This window comes from Triturus cristatus, chromosome 12, assembly GCF_964204655.1.
Source record: "Triturus cristatus chromosome 12, aTriCri1.1, whole genome shotgun sequence".
Taxonomy (NCBI): domain Eukaryota; kingdom Metazoa; phylum Chordata; class Amphibia; order Caudata; family Salamandridae; genus Triturus; species Triturus cristatus.
In genome coordinates this window covers 127,400,556-127,417,827 of record NC_140595.1, presented here as the reverse complement: position 1 = coordinate 127,417,827, position 17,272 = coordinate 127,400,556, and the positions used below count along the sequence as shown (strand labels likewise).

The following is a 17,272-nucleotide window of genomic DNA, read 5'->3' as shown; positions in this document are numbered from 1 at the left end:
CACAGGGATGTACCTCACAAAATGGTTTGCCAGCTCCTTGCTTCACCACACTGCACAATCTCTCACACCCCTGAGACGCCATTGGGACGCAGACTTGACTCACCCATGTACAAATCAGGAATGGGTCACCATACTGGAGGGGCCAACCCTCGTCCCAACCAAATGTTAGTTTCCGTCTTATACAATATTATATCGTACATAGAGTTTACTTGCCCCAGCCAAAATAAACAGGTATTTTATGCGAACAGACGCCCAATGTCCTCGATGTTGCTTTGTGGACCCAGAACTCCTCTACATGTTATGGGGTTGCCCTTCATTTATTGATTACTGGCGGCACATTACTACCCAACTGCACTGGGCGCGCAGTGGCACACACTTGGGAGCATACGTCTTGGGGTAATTCCGCAGATCAAAAAGACACAAGGCAACATCCAGATTTATTGACCTGGGGTTGTTAATGGCTAAGCGCTTGATCACTAAGAGATGGAACCTATCAGAACCCTCCCCTGTGATAGCCTGAACCCACTCACTGCTGACCTGGGCACAAGCTGAAAGCACCGCACTGTGTAGGGAAGATATTTTAGGCCTGCGCTAAATCCGGCTTGCTGGCAGTTGGGATTCCATCCTCCAAGACATCTTAAAGGGCCAGCACTCTGTCGCAGAACACTCGCTACTGAGGATGAGGTAGACACGATGGTAGCTACGACATTACATTGCCTGGTACTGGCATTCATGGAAGGTGGGAGGCTGAGCTAGCCTCCCCCTCATGAGCACTCTGGGAGCACGAGATCAACTGAGAGGCGCTATGTATGTCAACAGACAATGGACATGCGTGATGGGAAAGCTGGGAGCATGCAGGACAACACAACAACACTAATCTATGAGTACATCGCAAGGCTGCTTTTTATTAGAAAAGATGAGCATCCTGATTGATAAGTAGAGGAGGTACTTCCACTGATACCGAGGGTCCGTGCATGCTGAGAGATCACCACTCAACAGTCTGGCATCTCATGAGAGGTGTCCAGTTCGTGACCACGATGGGGGTCCTTCACTCTTTTCCATCATGTAATGCGGTTGGATCTTCAATTAGGGGTATTCTTGGCTCTACACCTACATACACTCTAGGTACACTTAGGGTAGAGTTTGCATAGTAGAAGTACGCCCGATTACTGCCTTGTTTACCAGCCTGGATGTATACATTGTTTTAGCACCATGGTAGAACTCTACCTACTATTTATGCTTTTGGTGCTTTTAATCCCGTTTATCTGCTTCTGTCTATTAATCATTGCCGCACATGTATTTTATGCAAGAATGACATTGGTTCAATAAATGTTATAGAAAACGTCCCAATGTGTATTCTCTGTATATTCCTCTGAAAATAAGTAAGCACGAGTGACTGAGCAAAAGGTTCTGTACTGTTTTCCCGATCTCTGAGGAATCAGGGTTGTCATGTTCAGTGGTTACCCGAAACCCTTTGCTCCCTGGGAGATAGGGCTGCTTACGGTGGCACTGCGAGCTAGCTGGTTTATAGGCCAATATATCCTGCGGGGGTGTCCGGAATCATTCTAGACACCAAGCCCTTAGTATTTGTTGCCCAAACAATGTGAAGGTCTAATGGATTGGTAGGAACTACATGACACAACAGAAGAAATGTGAAATTGGAGTATAAAAATTAAGATGGTATACTCGGATTGATTTGTGGGAGCAGAGCAAGTGCATCAAACAGAATGTAATATGGACGATGAGTGGCCTCAATTTAATTTAGGAAAACACCAAAAGAGTAGTAAAAGAGTTTATTCACATGTTGCTTCCTATGTGAATTGTGGTTTGCATTAACTTGATCATAGTCAAATAATTTCCAATGCTTTTCATCCATTTATCTTCATGAATATAGTGGAATTGGGGCTCATACCTCTATTATTAAGCATTATAAAAAATATTGAACCCTGTACTGTTTCTTTTATTTTATCAATTCACCTTGCTGAGTCATTCTAGACTCATTTACATGGTATCCAAGCGACCACTGTCAGATTTTCTGGCAATAGTCGTCTTTCTGGACACTGCAAATCAGCTGTTTATAAATGTGATTCATCGATGTGAGTTTCACTGTTTAGACATTGATCCCAGATTGTACACCCCGAATTGGGGTTAGAAAGTTTTCACGGAGAGGCATACTTCTGTAATTGCCGCCATCTTTTAGGTTCTCACTATCTCATATTTATATCTACCAATTATGCAACCTCGCAAAGCATCTGTTGCTGAACACATTTTTAGATGTTTTAAGACTTTAGTCACATTTCTCCTTAAGTACAGAAAACATCCTAAAAATAAATTATATCACTAAAGGACACTTTAAAACCCATAAAAAGCTAAAAACACAAAGAGCTTAATTACAACACGCGTGGTGGCTGTGCAGCCACAGCTGCACTGGCAGTCGGACCGCCCCATTACAAAATGGGCAGTTGATGGCCATTACGCCGCCGCAGCCACAAGGGAACCTGCCTTTACCTGGCGGTGGCGTGGCAGTCAGGGCCTCAGGGATAGGCTATTGGTGCCCCTGAGGCACCTCCATGCATATTAAAAGTTTCAGGACCGCCAGCAGGGTAAATGAGGTCTGTCCTTCATGAAACGGCAGGCGGTAGCCCATGTGCATGAATGCAGGGGGGCAGAACATGTACCCCCCCGTGTGCATGCACCCCAGTTCCTGCATGGCATGGACTTTACAGTCCATGCCATGCAGGACCCTTTTTTGGCAACCCCATGGCGGTGCCCATTTTCAGAGGCACCGCCGTGGGACTGCCAAAAAAAGCCTGCCAAACACTAGGAAACTCATAACTTGGTGGGCACATGGGTTTGGCGGTACAGGAGCAGGCCTCAAGCTACGGCGACGCCAAACTCGTAATCAGGCCCTGAGTGTTTGACTTTCAGCCCAAAACCAGCACCTTTGAGTATGTCTTTCGGTTTTTACTTTCGTATTGGACATTTTTGAAAATCGGAAAGGGCTCTATGTACGTGGCCTTTGTGGACCTAAAGTCAGCTTTAAACCTAGTTCCAGGGTAAAAACTATGGGTTATCCTAATGGCTATGAGCATGCCATTGGTTCTCTTGAATCTAGTGATGGCCCTTACTGAAGCAAAATGAGGCTAAAGGAGTTGCATGTAAAATGACTCTGAGATCTTTAGCTGATGATGACGGAATATTCTTTAGGATATGCAAAGCTATAGACGATAATCTTTACTGCAGAAGTAGTTACTGTTCAGTACCATCTTCCTATTGAATATACACCCACCCGCAGGAGCTAATAACAAAATCACTTAAAAACATAGCGTGGAATAGACCTGCCTGCTGACATCTTTCCTCGAAGAGCTATCAGTTAAAAGGTTGATGTTTACAATCAACATCCCTTATAAAATGATCTCTCCTGAGGCTTTTCAATGTGGTGCATTTGTCATGCTATTTAATTACTTCAGAGGACTTGTTGTACGCTAAGGTGGTCACAGTGGCGAATTTAAAATCTTTTTTGTGGCATTTTATTTACTTTCTACCACCAATACCTTTGTTCCTATATTCTGTTTGTGTATGTATATAAGTATAATTACAGCTCATGCACATCACACAGTATAAAGAAGGACATCAAAGAGCTGAGCAATGCTGGAATAGCCACTGTGATTCCTCCTATTTGTTGAAAGAAGTTCAGTCAACCTGACGGATCTGCTGCATAAAGATGAGGGTTATGGTGAACAGTCTTTTTAACAAGCTGTCAATGCTGGGAAGGGGTAGTGCTACACCCCACCTCACTGTGTTCACGCATGGTGCATTTTCTAAACCCTAAAAGGACATTTTATGACTTTCTTTGAAAAAAGGAAAACTGGCAAGTGTCTCCTACCCATCTCCTAGTTATGCTGAAGTAGGTAAAAGTGCTAGGAGTCAGACAAAACCTGTTGGAGGATCTCTCATCTGTAGGTGGTATGTAGAACCCTGCATTGTACCCCAAACTCAGTACACAATGGTTAGTGTTTTACACTGTGAGATTGTTATACACTATTTGAGGTTTCTCTCATAGCATATTTCAGCTGCCATAGTTGTGTTTATAAAAAGTGCATCAGGAAAATATTCCTTTTCCAGCTTGTTAATATGAGTCTCAAAAAGCAAGCATTGCAGTCGAGCACACATTTGAATTAGCTGCACCGTTTAAACTAGTGGCCTGCTTTCTCGGCCTGCGCCTGTATTCTGATGCATTTAGTCCACAAGTAACAACCAAGTTAGTATACAACAGGACTTGTAATATAGGTAACATTAGAAAAATACATATGCAAGTCTTGCAACACAGTGCAAAGGAGAAGCTTTCATACAAAGAGCTGAAATCAACTCTGTCTCTCCTTTGTGATACAAGGGGGGATATTTACTAGAAAGTGGCGAATCGTGTCGTTAAGCCAAGAAGGCTAAGAACACACTTTGGTGCCGATCACGATCCTGTAAAAACCGGGTACGAACCGTCAGACGGAGCATATTCTCCGTCCGACGCGTACCCGGTCGTAAAAATATACAAACATGGAAGTACGATTCGCACGGAAATACCATTTCCGTACGAATCGTACAAAACCCCAACCGATGAAAATAAACATACAAATGTGATCCGGGAAAGCGCCGACGTGACGACGGGACGCACGCAGCCTGCCATTCACGAACCAGGCATCACGATTCGCACCGACGTCATCCCGCACAGACAATATTTTCCGGCAGCCAAAAACTGCCAGGAAACCAGGACGACGCGAACAAGGAGTACCTGCACGCGACGGACAGACATGGACCCGAACCTACGTGTCATCCCGGCCCTCATAGCAGTCGACCTCCTCTACAGGTTACGACGCAGACGCCGCAGAAGGTCAGAACAACAAAGGGAGGGGGGAAAGGGGGGGGGGGCAGGAGCAGGGGCAGGCCACAAAACTCCCACCAAAGTCACACAGCACACATGCCCTGGACATACCTGACCCCCAGGCCCTGGTCACTATGAGGGGGTGGGGGCATGTCCAGCAAAGCCAGCGTCCACCACAACGGAAGTGCTTGACGACGGGAACCGGCAACACAACAATACAGGTACGTCCCGTACCCACGCCTTAAGAGTGTGGGTACGAGTCGTACCCCGCCCACACCTACGTCACCCCAACAATGGCAGGACGGCTGTACCCACGTGGCAAAGGCCTGGGTACGGCCCGCACAAGCATTCCATAGCGTGGGTACGGATATGTACGGACCGTACCCCCACCCCCGTATGCATGGAGCGTACCCCCCACCCCAACAGTGTAAGTATGACCTGTACCCTCACCCGCGTACGTATGGAGCGTACCCCCCACCCCAACAGTGTAAGTACGACCCGTACACTCACCCGCGTACGTATGGAGCATACCGCCCACCCGAACAATGTAAGTACGACCCGTACCCTCACCCGCGTATGCATGGAGCGTACCCCCACCCCAACCATGTATGTATGACCCGTACCCTCACTCGCGTACGTATGGAGCGTACCCCCCACCCCAACAGTGTAAGTACGACCCGTACCCTCACCCGCGTACGTATGGAGCGTACCCCCCACCCCAACAGTGTAAGTACGACCCATACCCTTACCCGCGTACGTATGGAGCGTACCCCCCACCCCAACAGTGTAAGTACGACCCGTACCCTCACCCGCGTATGCATGGAGCGTACCCCCACCCCAACCGTGTATGTACGACCCGTACCCTCACCCGCGTACGTATGGAGCGTACCCCCCACCCCAACAGTGTAAGTACGACCCGTACCCTCACCCGCGTATGCATGGAGCGTACCCCCACCCCAACCGTGTATGTACGACCCGTACCCTCACCCGCGTACGTATGGAGCGTACCCCCCACCCCAACAGTGTAAGTACGACCCGTACCCTCACCCGCGTACGTATGGAGCATACCCCCCACCCCAACAGTGTAAGTACGACCCGTACCCTCACCCGCGTACGTATGGAGCGTACCCCCCACCCCAACAGTGTAAGTACGACCCGTACCCGCACCCGCGTACGTATGGAGCGTACCCCCTACCCCAACAGTGTATGTACGACCCGTACCCTCACCCGCGTATGCATGGAGCGTACCCCCCATGCCAACAGTGTACGTACGGACCGTACCCCCACCTCGTATGCATGGAGCGAACCCACACCCGTGTATGTTCTAAGCGTACATATCGTGAAATAGGAGGGTTGGGTGCAGAGTCCTCCCAGCAGTGCCCAGTCACAGGAGGGGTGTGTGCAGAGTCCTCCCAGCAGTGCCCAGACACAGGAGGGGTGGGTGCCTAACACTCCCAGCAGTGCCCAGTCATTAGAGGGGTGTGTGCAGAGTCCTCCCAGCAGTGCCCAGTCACAGGAGGGGTGGGTGCAGAGTCCTCCCAGCAGTGCCCAGTCACAAGAGGGGTGTGTGCAGAGTCCTCCCAGCAGTGCCCAGACACAGGAGGGGTGTGTGCAGAGTCCTCCCAGCAGTGCCCAGTCATAAGAGGGGTGTGTGCAGAGTCCTCCCTGCAGTGCCCAGTCACAGGAGGGGTGTGTGCAGAGTCCTCCCAGCAGTGCCCAGACACAGGAGGGGTGGGTGCCTAACACTCCCAGCAGTGCCCAGTCATAAGAGGGGTGTGTGCAGAGTCCTCCCAGCAGTGCCCAGTCACAGGAGGGGTGGGTGCAGAGTCCGCCCAGCCGTGCCCAGACACAGGAGGGGTGTGTGCAGGGTCCTCCCAGCAGTGCCCAGACACAGGAGGGGTGTGTGCAGAGTCCTCCCAGCAGTGCCCAGACACAGGAGGGGTGTGTGCAGAGTCCTCCCAGCAGTGCCCAGTCACAGGAGGGGTGGGTGCAGAGTCCTCCCAGCAGTGCCCAGACACAGGAGGGGTGTGTGCAGAGTCCTCCCAGCAGTGCCCAGTCACAGGAGGGGTGTGTGCAGAGTCCTCCCAGCAGTGCCCAGTCACAGGAGGGGTGTGTGCAGAGTGCTCCCAGCAGTGCCCAGACACAGGAGGGGTGTGTGCAGAGTCCTCCCAGCAGTGCCCAGACACAGGAGGGGTGGGTACCTAACACTCCCAGCAGTGCCCAGTCATAAGAGGGGTGTGTGCAGAGTCCTCCCAGCAGTGCCCAGTCACAGGAGGGGGGTGCAGAGCCCTCCCAGAAGTGCCCAGACACAGGAGGGGTGTGTGCAGAGTCCTCCCTGCAGTGCCCAGTCACAGGAGGGGTGGGTGCAGAGTCCTCCCAGCAGTGCCCAGTCACAAGAGGGGTGTGTGCAGAGTCCTCCCAGCAGTGCCCAGACACAGGAGGGGTGTGTGCAGAGTCCTCCCAGCAGTACCCAGACACAGGAGGGGTGGGTGCAGAGTCCTGCCAGCAGTGCCCAGTCACAGGAGGGGTGTGTGCAGAGTCCTCCCAGCAGCGCCCAGACACAGGAGGGGTGGGTGCCTAACACTCCCAGCAGTGCCCAGTCATAAGAGGGGTGTGTGCAGAGTCCTCCCAGCAGTGCCCAGTCACAGGAATGGTGGGTGCAGAGTCCTCCCAGCAGTGCCCAGACACAGGAGGGGTGGGTGCCCAACACTCCCAGCAGTGCCCCTGCAAAGAAAAGGGTGGAGTACCCACAGATCCAATGCCCACAAATGTCAGTCAGGTGCACAAAGATCCTGCAGTACATGTACCACATGTGTGCAAGGCTGGGAGTATACACATGCATAGCGCCAAAAATAAAACATGTACACATGAAGTCATGGCAACAGTCTACATACACAAGTACAGTGACCACCAAGGACGCCACGAATGATGCAGGTGGAGACATCGCTCAGCATGCATGGCCCAAGTCTAACGAGTCCGTCACACACCCAGCCAATGTAGACACAGCTCAGCACCACATATTGGAAAGACCCTGCAGGGAAGATTTCAGGTTACACAGAGGAAGGAGCACACCTTGGGACGATGTCACCATGCAGTAACTGCTTACATGAACAAAGTTATGTAGCCAACAGCTTGTGATGGCACACAGATACCAGGATCCACCCTATGACCAGCACAAGACTACAATTCCCACACACCCAACACATTATCACCACCCAAAATAATGGGGCAGGTCGACCAACAGCAGTACCAGACAGACAGTAGTGTACTAAGGAAAAATAAATTGCTTTATTCAGCATCCAAAAATAAGTTTGTCCCTTGAAAGTTCAAAATGTACAATGCCCATAGGGCAATCCAAAGTTCAAATCCAGGTGGGGGACACAGTGGGATGCGTGTCCCCTAGCTTGCCTGCACAGTCAGACTCCTTCGTCTTCCAGAGCGGGGAGGGCATCATGTGGGGGGGAAGGACCAGGCACCGCAGGGACATGAGGGCGAAGGGTAGGCGTCGTGGGTGCAGGGATGGAGGACTCCACCACAGGGGGTGGGGCAGGGCCAAAGGCAGAGGCCAGGATGGCGCTGCACACCTTAGCAAGGTCCTCCAGCAACTCCCCTGCACCCGAAGGAACCACAGGCCCCAAGGAGGGGGGGGGCGAGGGATGGGTCGCAGCGCCACAGGGGGAGGGTGTGGACGGGGGGGGACTCAACCACCCTGACTGGGGACTCCCTTGACCGCTTGCGGGGTGGTGTCACAGTGGGGCTCAGGGACAGAGCGGCCATGAAGGAGTCTTTGCCGGATATGTGGCCAGGAGAGCTGAGGGGAGGGGATTTGGAGGGAGTGGATTTGGTGGAATGCGGACTCCCACTCTGGCTGCGTGGCTTACGTTTGCCCCCTGACCCAGTGGGTGTGCCTACTTCACCCTGTGTGTGCGTGCCAGGAGGTGTGCGTATGACCTTCCCTGCTGGTGTGGTGCCTGTGTCTGTTGTGGTGGGTGCATGCTGACTTCTGGGTGTACGTGGGACAGGCATGGGAGTGGGAAGTGTGGATGGGTCAGGGGTAGGGGGTTGGATGTAGTGCTGCAGGAGACCCACTGCTGCAGTCAGTGTAGAGTCAATGGACCTCAGCAAGTTGCGTTGGTCAGCCTGCGATGAGAAAATGCCCTCCAAGTATGCCTTCATGTTGTTCAGCACTTGGCTGTGGCCATGGAGGACATTAAGCATCGCAGCCTGACCAACCTGCAACTGCCGCTGGATGTCCACAGACTCTGCATTGGCGGCAGCAGTGGAGACAGGGGCAGGGGGTGCGGTGCCTGGCAGGAAGGAGACATGTGGTGACCGGGCACGCTGGGAAGGGACACGAGCAAGTGGGAGGCGGCTGAAGGCAATGGAGGGGGCGGGGTGAGATGTTGTGCCGCTGTCAGCTGCTGGTGCAGCCACCGCCCACTCGGAGAGATCATCCTCGGACCCGTCAGCTTCATATTCTGTCGTGCCAGTGGACAGGTCCTCGGCCTCACTCTCCTCCGCCTCAGTTCCACTCAATGTGCCAGCCACGATGTCAACGCTGGCACTGGTGCTCGGTCCCTCCGCTCCGTCTGTGCTCATGTCACCCGACGATGCTGTGGGCAAGGTGAAGAGATAGCAATTAATCATACACCTGTATACATATGTCACATGAGTCCAATCTACATAGGTTACAGTGCATAGCCTGAAAAGAAAGATCAGTAACATCTACAAAACAAGGTACAGATGTAGGGCATGCAACACACAGTTGGTTGACCCACCATGCCACTGAAAAACCATGGAGAGCATGACACAATAGCAAATGACATGAAATGGAGTTTGACAGAGGAGCCAGGCCCTGGGGACAATCCAGCACTGCATCTGCACCACACAGCGTTGCCGAAAATAGGGATGAGCAGGGACCATATCCATGAACTTGAGGCACATGCTGCATAGGTAAAACTGAAAACATGCCCACCATGACTGGCTCACTGCACCTTGAGTTTATGTCCAGACAAACATCACACACTGGCCAGACCTAGCAAGGAGACATCAGGTTTTGACATGTAGGCTTTGCCCGCACCAACCACCCCCTACATGAGACAATTTGTTGAGACACAGGAAGCACTTACATCTCTTAGTCTGGGTGAAATACACAGGGGCTGCATAAATGCAAGATTGGACACCAAATACCCAAGGTGCGCCTGTCCAAATAATCATGTACAAATGGTCATCATCAGATGATTGTAACAAGACACACAGGCACTGGCCACCGTGAGTATGAACAAGGAAAATCAGGTCAGGCTGTACAGTGGACACTTGTACTACATATTACGTCAATATACATGGTGCCAGGGGACAATGGCACAGAGCACAACCTATGCTGTAGGCACTGAGAGTGTCCACATTTTGTGATGACACCTAGGAAAATATGCCCCAGGGGACAGTAGTGGCCACACAACTCCATGGTCCTGAAGGGGAATGACTGCAACACACGCCACCCTCCCTGCACTATGCGTATCGCACAATCATGCACATCATGTCACATCATGTCACAGGCCACAACATAGGACATGCGTGCTGTAAGGCATGACACTTGAGAGACTAACTCCCATGTCTGGACTCAGCATCAGTGCCAACTGACATGGAACCCACAAGTACTGAACTGGACAGGGCACAGGCAAGGTCCCAAAACCTGTTACACACCACCCCCACACATGATGCTACAGGCATAGTTCACGTGGAGAAAGTGCCAGCCTACATAACCTTGTGAAGGAGTGACTACACACAGACCAGGGAACACATTGCAAGGAGGGGAAGGGAGGCAGGAGAGCACCACTATACTGTGGGTAACAGGATCTGCACAGCACCTTTAAACCCTGGCAGTGTATCCATGCAACTGTGCACTTACAAATGCTGGTGACACACAACAAACACACATGTACCTACCCCCTTCCTGCTGCTGCTTCTCCTGTAAGCGCCTGTCCAAGTCTGGAAATACCACCGCCAGCACACGCTTGTGGATGTGGGTCAGACGGCGGCGCCCGCGGTTCTTATGGGTCTCAGGTGAGTCCCCCGGCAGGACCTGTGCGATCCTCCGCGTCCAGCACCGGATATCCTGCCAGCATTTCCTCACCTGGGCCAGGCGCCGCTTGCGACCGTCCGTCCTCCTCACGGCACTGACGGCGTTCATCCAGATCTGCTTCTTGGCAGTGGCGCCTACCTGTGAGGATGAACAAGTGACACTACATCAATACACCTGGCACATGTCACAGAGACACATATTAGAACAAATTCGCTGTTTACAACAAGGCATAGTATGCATCCAACGCATTGCACCTTTGTCATAGGGACATGATCCTCTGGGGAAGGGCAAAAGCAGTACGTGCCATTGAAAGTACACAGGTGGAATGAGGGCAACAACACAATCAAGGATCCAGGCTCACACTGTGCATCACAAGCTACACCAGGATAATGTGCAGCACCTCTAAGCAGTCACATGCCACAGGCCATTCACCTGCCATTGCCAAATGCAGCGATAAACCTCACTCTGCACATGTGCCACTAGACGGGGGGGGGGGGGCTCACAGGTGTGGGGCTGGCTCTGCACGTCAGACACACAGCACTGCTCCCTGCTCACATCACATGGGCAGGGTATATCCATCCCTCATGCAGCCCGGGTGCCACACTCCACATATGCACCCACCCACATGACAGGGGACTTACACACACACCGATGTCCAGGGTACGAACACATCATGTGGACACTCTCAGCACAGGTACACAGAACTAACACACATCTGTGGGTACAGTCACCTGTCACACTGAGCTGACCACATAATCACATGAGGACTGTAGAGGCTACATTCCCAGGAGGACAAGACAGGCAGAATGTGGCATGCACCATGCAGTGGTTGTCACAGTAAACACAATGCAAGTGAGGACGGCAGACATGCACCACAGCATGCTCTGGCTGGGAGACATCAGGCATTCCCCCCCCCGGGACCCCCCTACAGTACATAGCATGTGTGTCACACCTGGACACAATGCCAGAAGTCACAGTCACAAACAAGGGACATAGTCTGTGCTAGTAGACTCTGCACTCACCTGATACCCTGGTCACCCATACAGCAGGGGGTACTGTGGGAGGACCACATCCAGCAATGCCAGGTTCTCCTCCAGGGTGAAAGGCTGTGACCTCTCCACAGAGCTTGACATGGTTCCAGGGAATCAGTAGCAGCAGCTGGGTCGCAGAATCCAAAGATGTGCAGGCAAGTGCTCCCTCATGGGACCTGGCTGCCTTATATCTGCCTTGCTGGCCTGTTTCATGCACAGGAGTACAGAGTGATTGGTCACCCACATTTGCATCCTATGTTTCCTCCAATCCCTTCAAACCTAGCACAGTCAGTGTGTTCTGATTGTGTTTTTTTCTTGAGCATGATGTCAACTCCAGAACCACATTGCAACAAAGTAGATTTATTCAAACTGACTTCTGCTGTGCACCTGCTGAAAAAAATTCAAACTTTAAACTTGGTCTCCATGACAACCAGCATGCATGTAGGCCTTTATACTTGTCCCTCATGTGTCCCCTATGTAATTTGGAGTTTCACACACATGTACGGTGCGTACCGGGGCCCTAGGGCACCCCAAAAGCATAGCAACGGCCCGTACAGGCGTGTGTACGGTCCGTATCACTATGGGTGTGCTCGCGTATGCGTACCCATAGTGATAGTGAGCGTACAGGCGTGTGTACGGTCCGTACCACTATGGGTGCGCCCGCGTATGCGTACCCATAGTGATAGTGAGCGTACAGGCGTGTGTACGGTCCATATCACTATGGGTGTGCTCGCGTATGCGTACCCATAGTGATAGTGAGCGTACAGGCGTGTGTACGGTCCGTACCACTATGGGTGTGCTCGCGTATGCGTACCCATAGTGATAGTGAACGTACAGGCATGTGTACGGTACGTACCACTATGGGTACGCATACGCGAGAACACCCATAGTGATAGTGAGCGTGCAGGGGTGTGTACGGTCCGTACCACTATGGGTACGCATACGGCAGCACTCCCATAGTGATAGGGAACGTACACAGGCCTGTACGGTGCCTTTCACACATCACAGTGGTGACAGGCAGCACACAGGAAGGAATAGGGCTGACATACTTGTCCATGGATGGACATCAAGGCATTGTCTGGGCAGTACTACATGTGTGGGGCACAGGTGTGAAAGGCTGTGATGTGGCACATTACTCCTGAGTCGAGAAGGCACCAGATGTATGATGAGATGTGTACAGATGTCATGTGTGACGGTGCAATGTGTGCCAGGCATGCCCTTAACTCCTTTGACATGTGTGCATGTCGTACTGCACACTTGGGATGAGCGTCACTGGCATGGCACAGTCAACAACACACGCAAGTGTCCCCTGATGCCCGCTACAGGGGTTACCACACCAGACATGTGGCTACCCACGGTGCACGATGTGTCTATGTCATGTATGTGTGGGGTGTTCCCATTAGCTTGATGTTGGTGCTCCCTCAAAAGCATCAGCTGTTGCAGCAACCAACATGTGTCTGTGTTTAGATGGACATGGCACACTGTTACGCACACCAGGCCACATGTGGTATCGGATGTGAGGTGCGTATGTATGCATGGGACACGGAGTAGCGTCACAAGGACATGTCTGCATCCTCTCAATGAATGTGTGGTGAGTCATTACATGTACACCTTATTGGCAAGGTGTGTGGGCTGTCCTAGTGTAATGTCATGTGACCTGTGGCTCTAGTGTTCCGCTACCAGTCTCTGAAATCGACATCCTACTTCTGCTGATGTGTTGATGTATGTCACTCCTGTGTTGCGTCTGGCTGTTCACTTACACTGGGACACAACTAATCCCATGCCATGGCATGTGGAGGTTCACAATCTCCGTGTGTAGCTGGGTCTTGGTAGGAGTGTCACCTGGCAGCCATACGTGTCCAGGGCATGTGGCACATACCTGACTCCGTATGTCGCATATGTGTATTGACAGATTAACATGTGCTCAGTACAAATAAATTGTTGTTGTAGTGCACTCACTCTTCCTTGTCACTTCCAAATTACTGCAGAGCGCCACCTCTTCCCCGACCAATTCCAGACTTGGCTGACATGCGGGAGAATGACTGTATCCGGTGCTACCACTTCCCCCAACTGTTGATTGAGGAGTTGACTGCGAGGCTGGCACCACACCTGCAACCGCTGCACAGGTATCCTACGGCACTGACACCCAAGCTGAAGGTAATGGCAGCCCTACATTTTCTTGCCATGGGTACCTTTCAATATACCATAGCTCATGTTGGTGGCATGTCCCAGAGCATGTTCAGCCGTGTGCTGCATGATTTCTTAGAGGCCATGTTGCTTCACCTGGATGAGTTCATCCATTTCCCAACTCCTGAACTGTTGACTGGGGTCAAGCGTGGATTCTATGCCCTGGGAGGGATGCCCCATGTCATTGGGTCCATAGATGGGGCACATGTGGCTTTGGTACCACCACAGGCACAGGAGGTAGCGTACAGGAATCGCAAGCACTACCACTCCATCAATGCCCTTGTGGTGTGTCTGTCCAACATGGTGATTTCACATGTCTGTGCTCGTTTTCCAGGATCAGCACACGATGCCTACATCATGAGGCGTAGCAGGGTGCCTGAAATGATGACGCAGCTGCGCAACGAACGAGCACGTGTTGTTGGTGGGTACACTCTGTCTGTCCTGTATTTTGCGTAGACTTCCAGCACGACCGCTTCTCCTGTCCTACTTATGTCCATGTGGTTTCCATGTAGGGGACGCTGGCTATCCCAACATGCCATGGCTGATCACACCTCTCCGCAACCCCATCACGCAGGCCCAGCTCCGCTACAACACCGCCCATGGCCGGACAAGGCGAGTGATAGAGAGGACATTTGGCCTCCTGAAGAGCCGATTCAGATGCCTCCACAAGACCGGCGGCGCCCTCCCATATGCCCCGGCGAAGGTCTGCAAAATCTTCATGGTCTGCTGCATGCTGCACAACATGGCAGTTGAGAAAGCTGTGCCACTCATCCTGGATCAAGATGATCAGGACCATCCACCCGTGGAGGACGAAGGGCTTGGCAATGGGGCTAGTGATGTGGAGGATGTGGTTCCGCAAGAGGACATCCGGAGTCGGCTCATACGCGACTTCTTTGCTTAGTGGTGAGTACCAGTGTCTGTGTGTGCACGCATTGGTCCCCGTGTGGCATGTGTTGCGATGTGTGTGTCCATCTGCATGTATGGCACGTGAGTCAGAGGTGTGTGTGGATGTGTCACTGGAGTGATGGTGCCAGTGATGAGTGTATTTCCCCAGTCATGAATCATGAATCAAATATCTTTATTCGGGTATTTGAGAATATCCATAAAAGATGCACATCATAAAACAATCTTACTTTAGTTAAAAACTTCAATCATTATACATAAAACACGTAAAATCGACAATGATAAAACCCCACTATACATGGAAGTAAAAAACGGGACAGTCAAGTACTATAATCCATTATATGCGACTTTCTCAGACAATTAGTATATTTTATGTACATTTAAACTGGGGAGCGACCCTAACAGTTAGTCCTCTCCGCTGGTGTTTCTTAGTCTAACTGCCAATCGCAAAAAGTGCACAGTGCTAAATAATACAAAGGGGTCAGCGGAGAGTTTAAGAAATAAAAGGGCCACTTTAGCCTGTCTGATTTTGGAGCGTTTCAGAATGGTTTTTGAAAACCGTGTCCTTGGGTAGGCATAAAATGGGCAAATTAGGACGAATTGAAGGGTATCTTGCAGAGATCGTAGATCGCAGCCGCAACACCCTTTTATGCTTACATCGCTTGAAAAACCAGCTGGGACTGATAGGATATGGTGCAAAAGGTTTAGCCTGAATCTTGTCATCAGGAATCTATCCTGTCTATAGTGTATATTGGACAGGTAAAATTCCATGCCCACACAAGTTTTTGTGAGCTGGTATTGTCTTACGGTGCTTTTCCGCCCTTCCCTTTCCTCTCTAACCCTGGCTGAATATCGTAGGAAGTCTGCCTTTATGACACCCTTGTCTCTGTTAGCTAGTGTGGCGGGATCATTAAAGAAATTGGCATGGTCCAGACTGTTTAGTGTGTCCCTTACATATGTAAGCCAGGGTATTTGCGGCCCCTTGTCCCCCTTCATACCATCCTCCAAGATTTGTCTACTTAGACTTGCCTCAGGGTTTGTCCAGATTTTAATCCAACAAATGATAGGTTTGAGGCAAGCCCTCTCACTAATATGGGAAATACCCAGCTCTTCGTGGACTATAAAGGAAGGGGTGCTTTGAGGCACTTGCAGGAGTCTTCTTAAAAACTTGTTTTCCTCCAATTGAATTTTTTCCCCGTCTGTGAAGCCCCACACCTCACTTCCATACAGGGTTTTAGCGCAGCAAACAGAACTATATAAGTGCGCTATTTCATTGGGTGACCAACGGCCAAGTCTGCATGCATAATTCATTATTGACCCCACCGCACTAGGGTGTTGGCTACATTTGTGACTTACGAGGGGTTTAAAATTTAGGTCTTTATCGAATAGGATCCCCAGATAGTTAAAAAGTTTTACCTTCTCGAGTTTATGTGTACCTATGGTAAAAACGCAATTCGTTTGGGGGGTTTTACCCACTTCCATAACGTATGACTTTGTGAGGTTAGGAACTAGGTCAAGGTCTGCCATAAAACTAACAAATCCGCTAATGAGGGCCTGCAAGCTCCTACCTGTGCGCGCCAAGAGGACCGCGTCGTCTGCATATAGGAGGACGGGTATGCCTCTCCTCCCGATGCAGGGACAATCTGCCTCCAAGTCTCCGAGCGCCTTATCGAGCCCATTGATGTAGAGCGTGAACAGGAAGGGCGCAAGGATGCATCCTTGTCTCACCCCACCGCGACACTGAAAGTCCTCTGTGACATCGCCCTCATCAGTAAATCTGACCCGCGCCGTGGTGTTTTGGTGGAGCATTCGTAAAGCATGGATCAATCCTGGGTCCACGCCCATGGCTCTCAAGATTTCCCACAGCTTTCTTCTGTTCACACAGTCGAAAGCTGCTGAGAGGTCCATAAATGCCAAATAAACTGTACCTTCCCTGGCCACGGTGTACTTTGCCACCAGATGATAAAGATTAAGGCATTGGTCAGTTGTGGAACGCCCATTTCGGAAACCATACTGCACATCCGTGATGATGTTGTTTTCATCGGCCCAAATCATTAAGCGGTTTAGAATGACTCTCCCCAAGACCTTCGCCGTAACATCTATGAGGGATATTTTCTATTACCCTTCTTGAATATGGGCACGATGATGGCCGTAGACCAGGATCTAGGCATACCTACCTCAATAGCTGTGTTG

The 17,272-nt window shown here is 51.1% G+C and overlaps 1 protein-coding gene across 1 annotated transcript in view; it reads right to left on the bottom strand.

Moving 5' to 3' along the window:
- LOC146772866 (rho guanine nucleotide exchange factor 11-like) overlaps positions 1-16,924 on the bottom strand; it is a 224,146-nt gene extending 207,222 nt beyond the window's left edge. Inside the window, exon 1 of the mRNA XM_085637040.1 lies at positions 16,648-16,924. Within this exon, the coding sequence (XP_085493166.1) occupies positions 16,648-16,924 (277 nt within the window). The remainder of the gene's footprint in view (positions 1-16,647) is intronic.
- Positions 16,925-17,272: the final 348 nt, after the last annotated feature.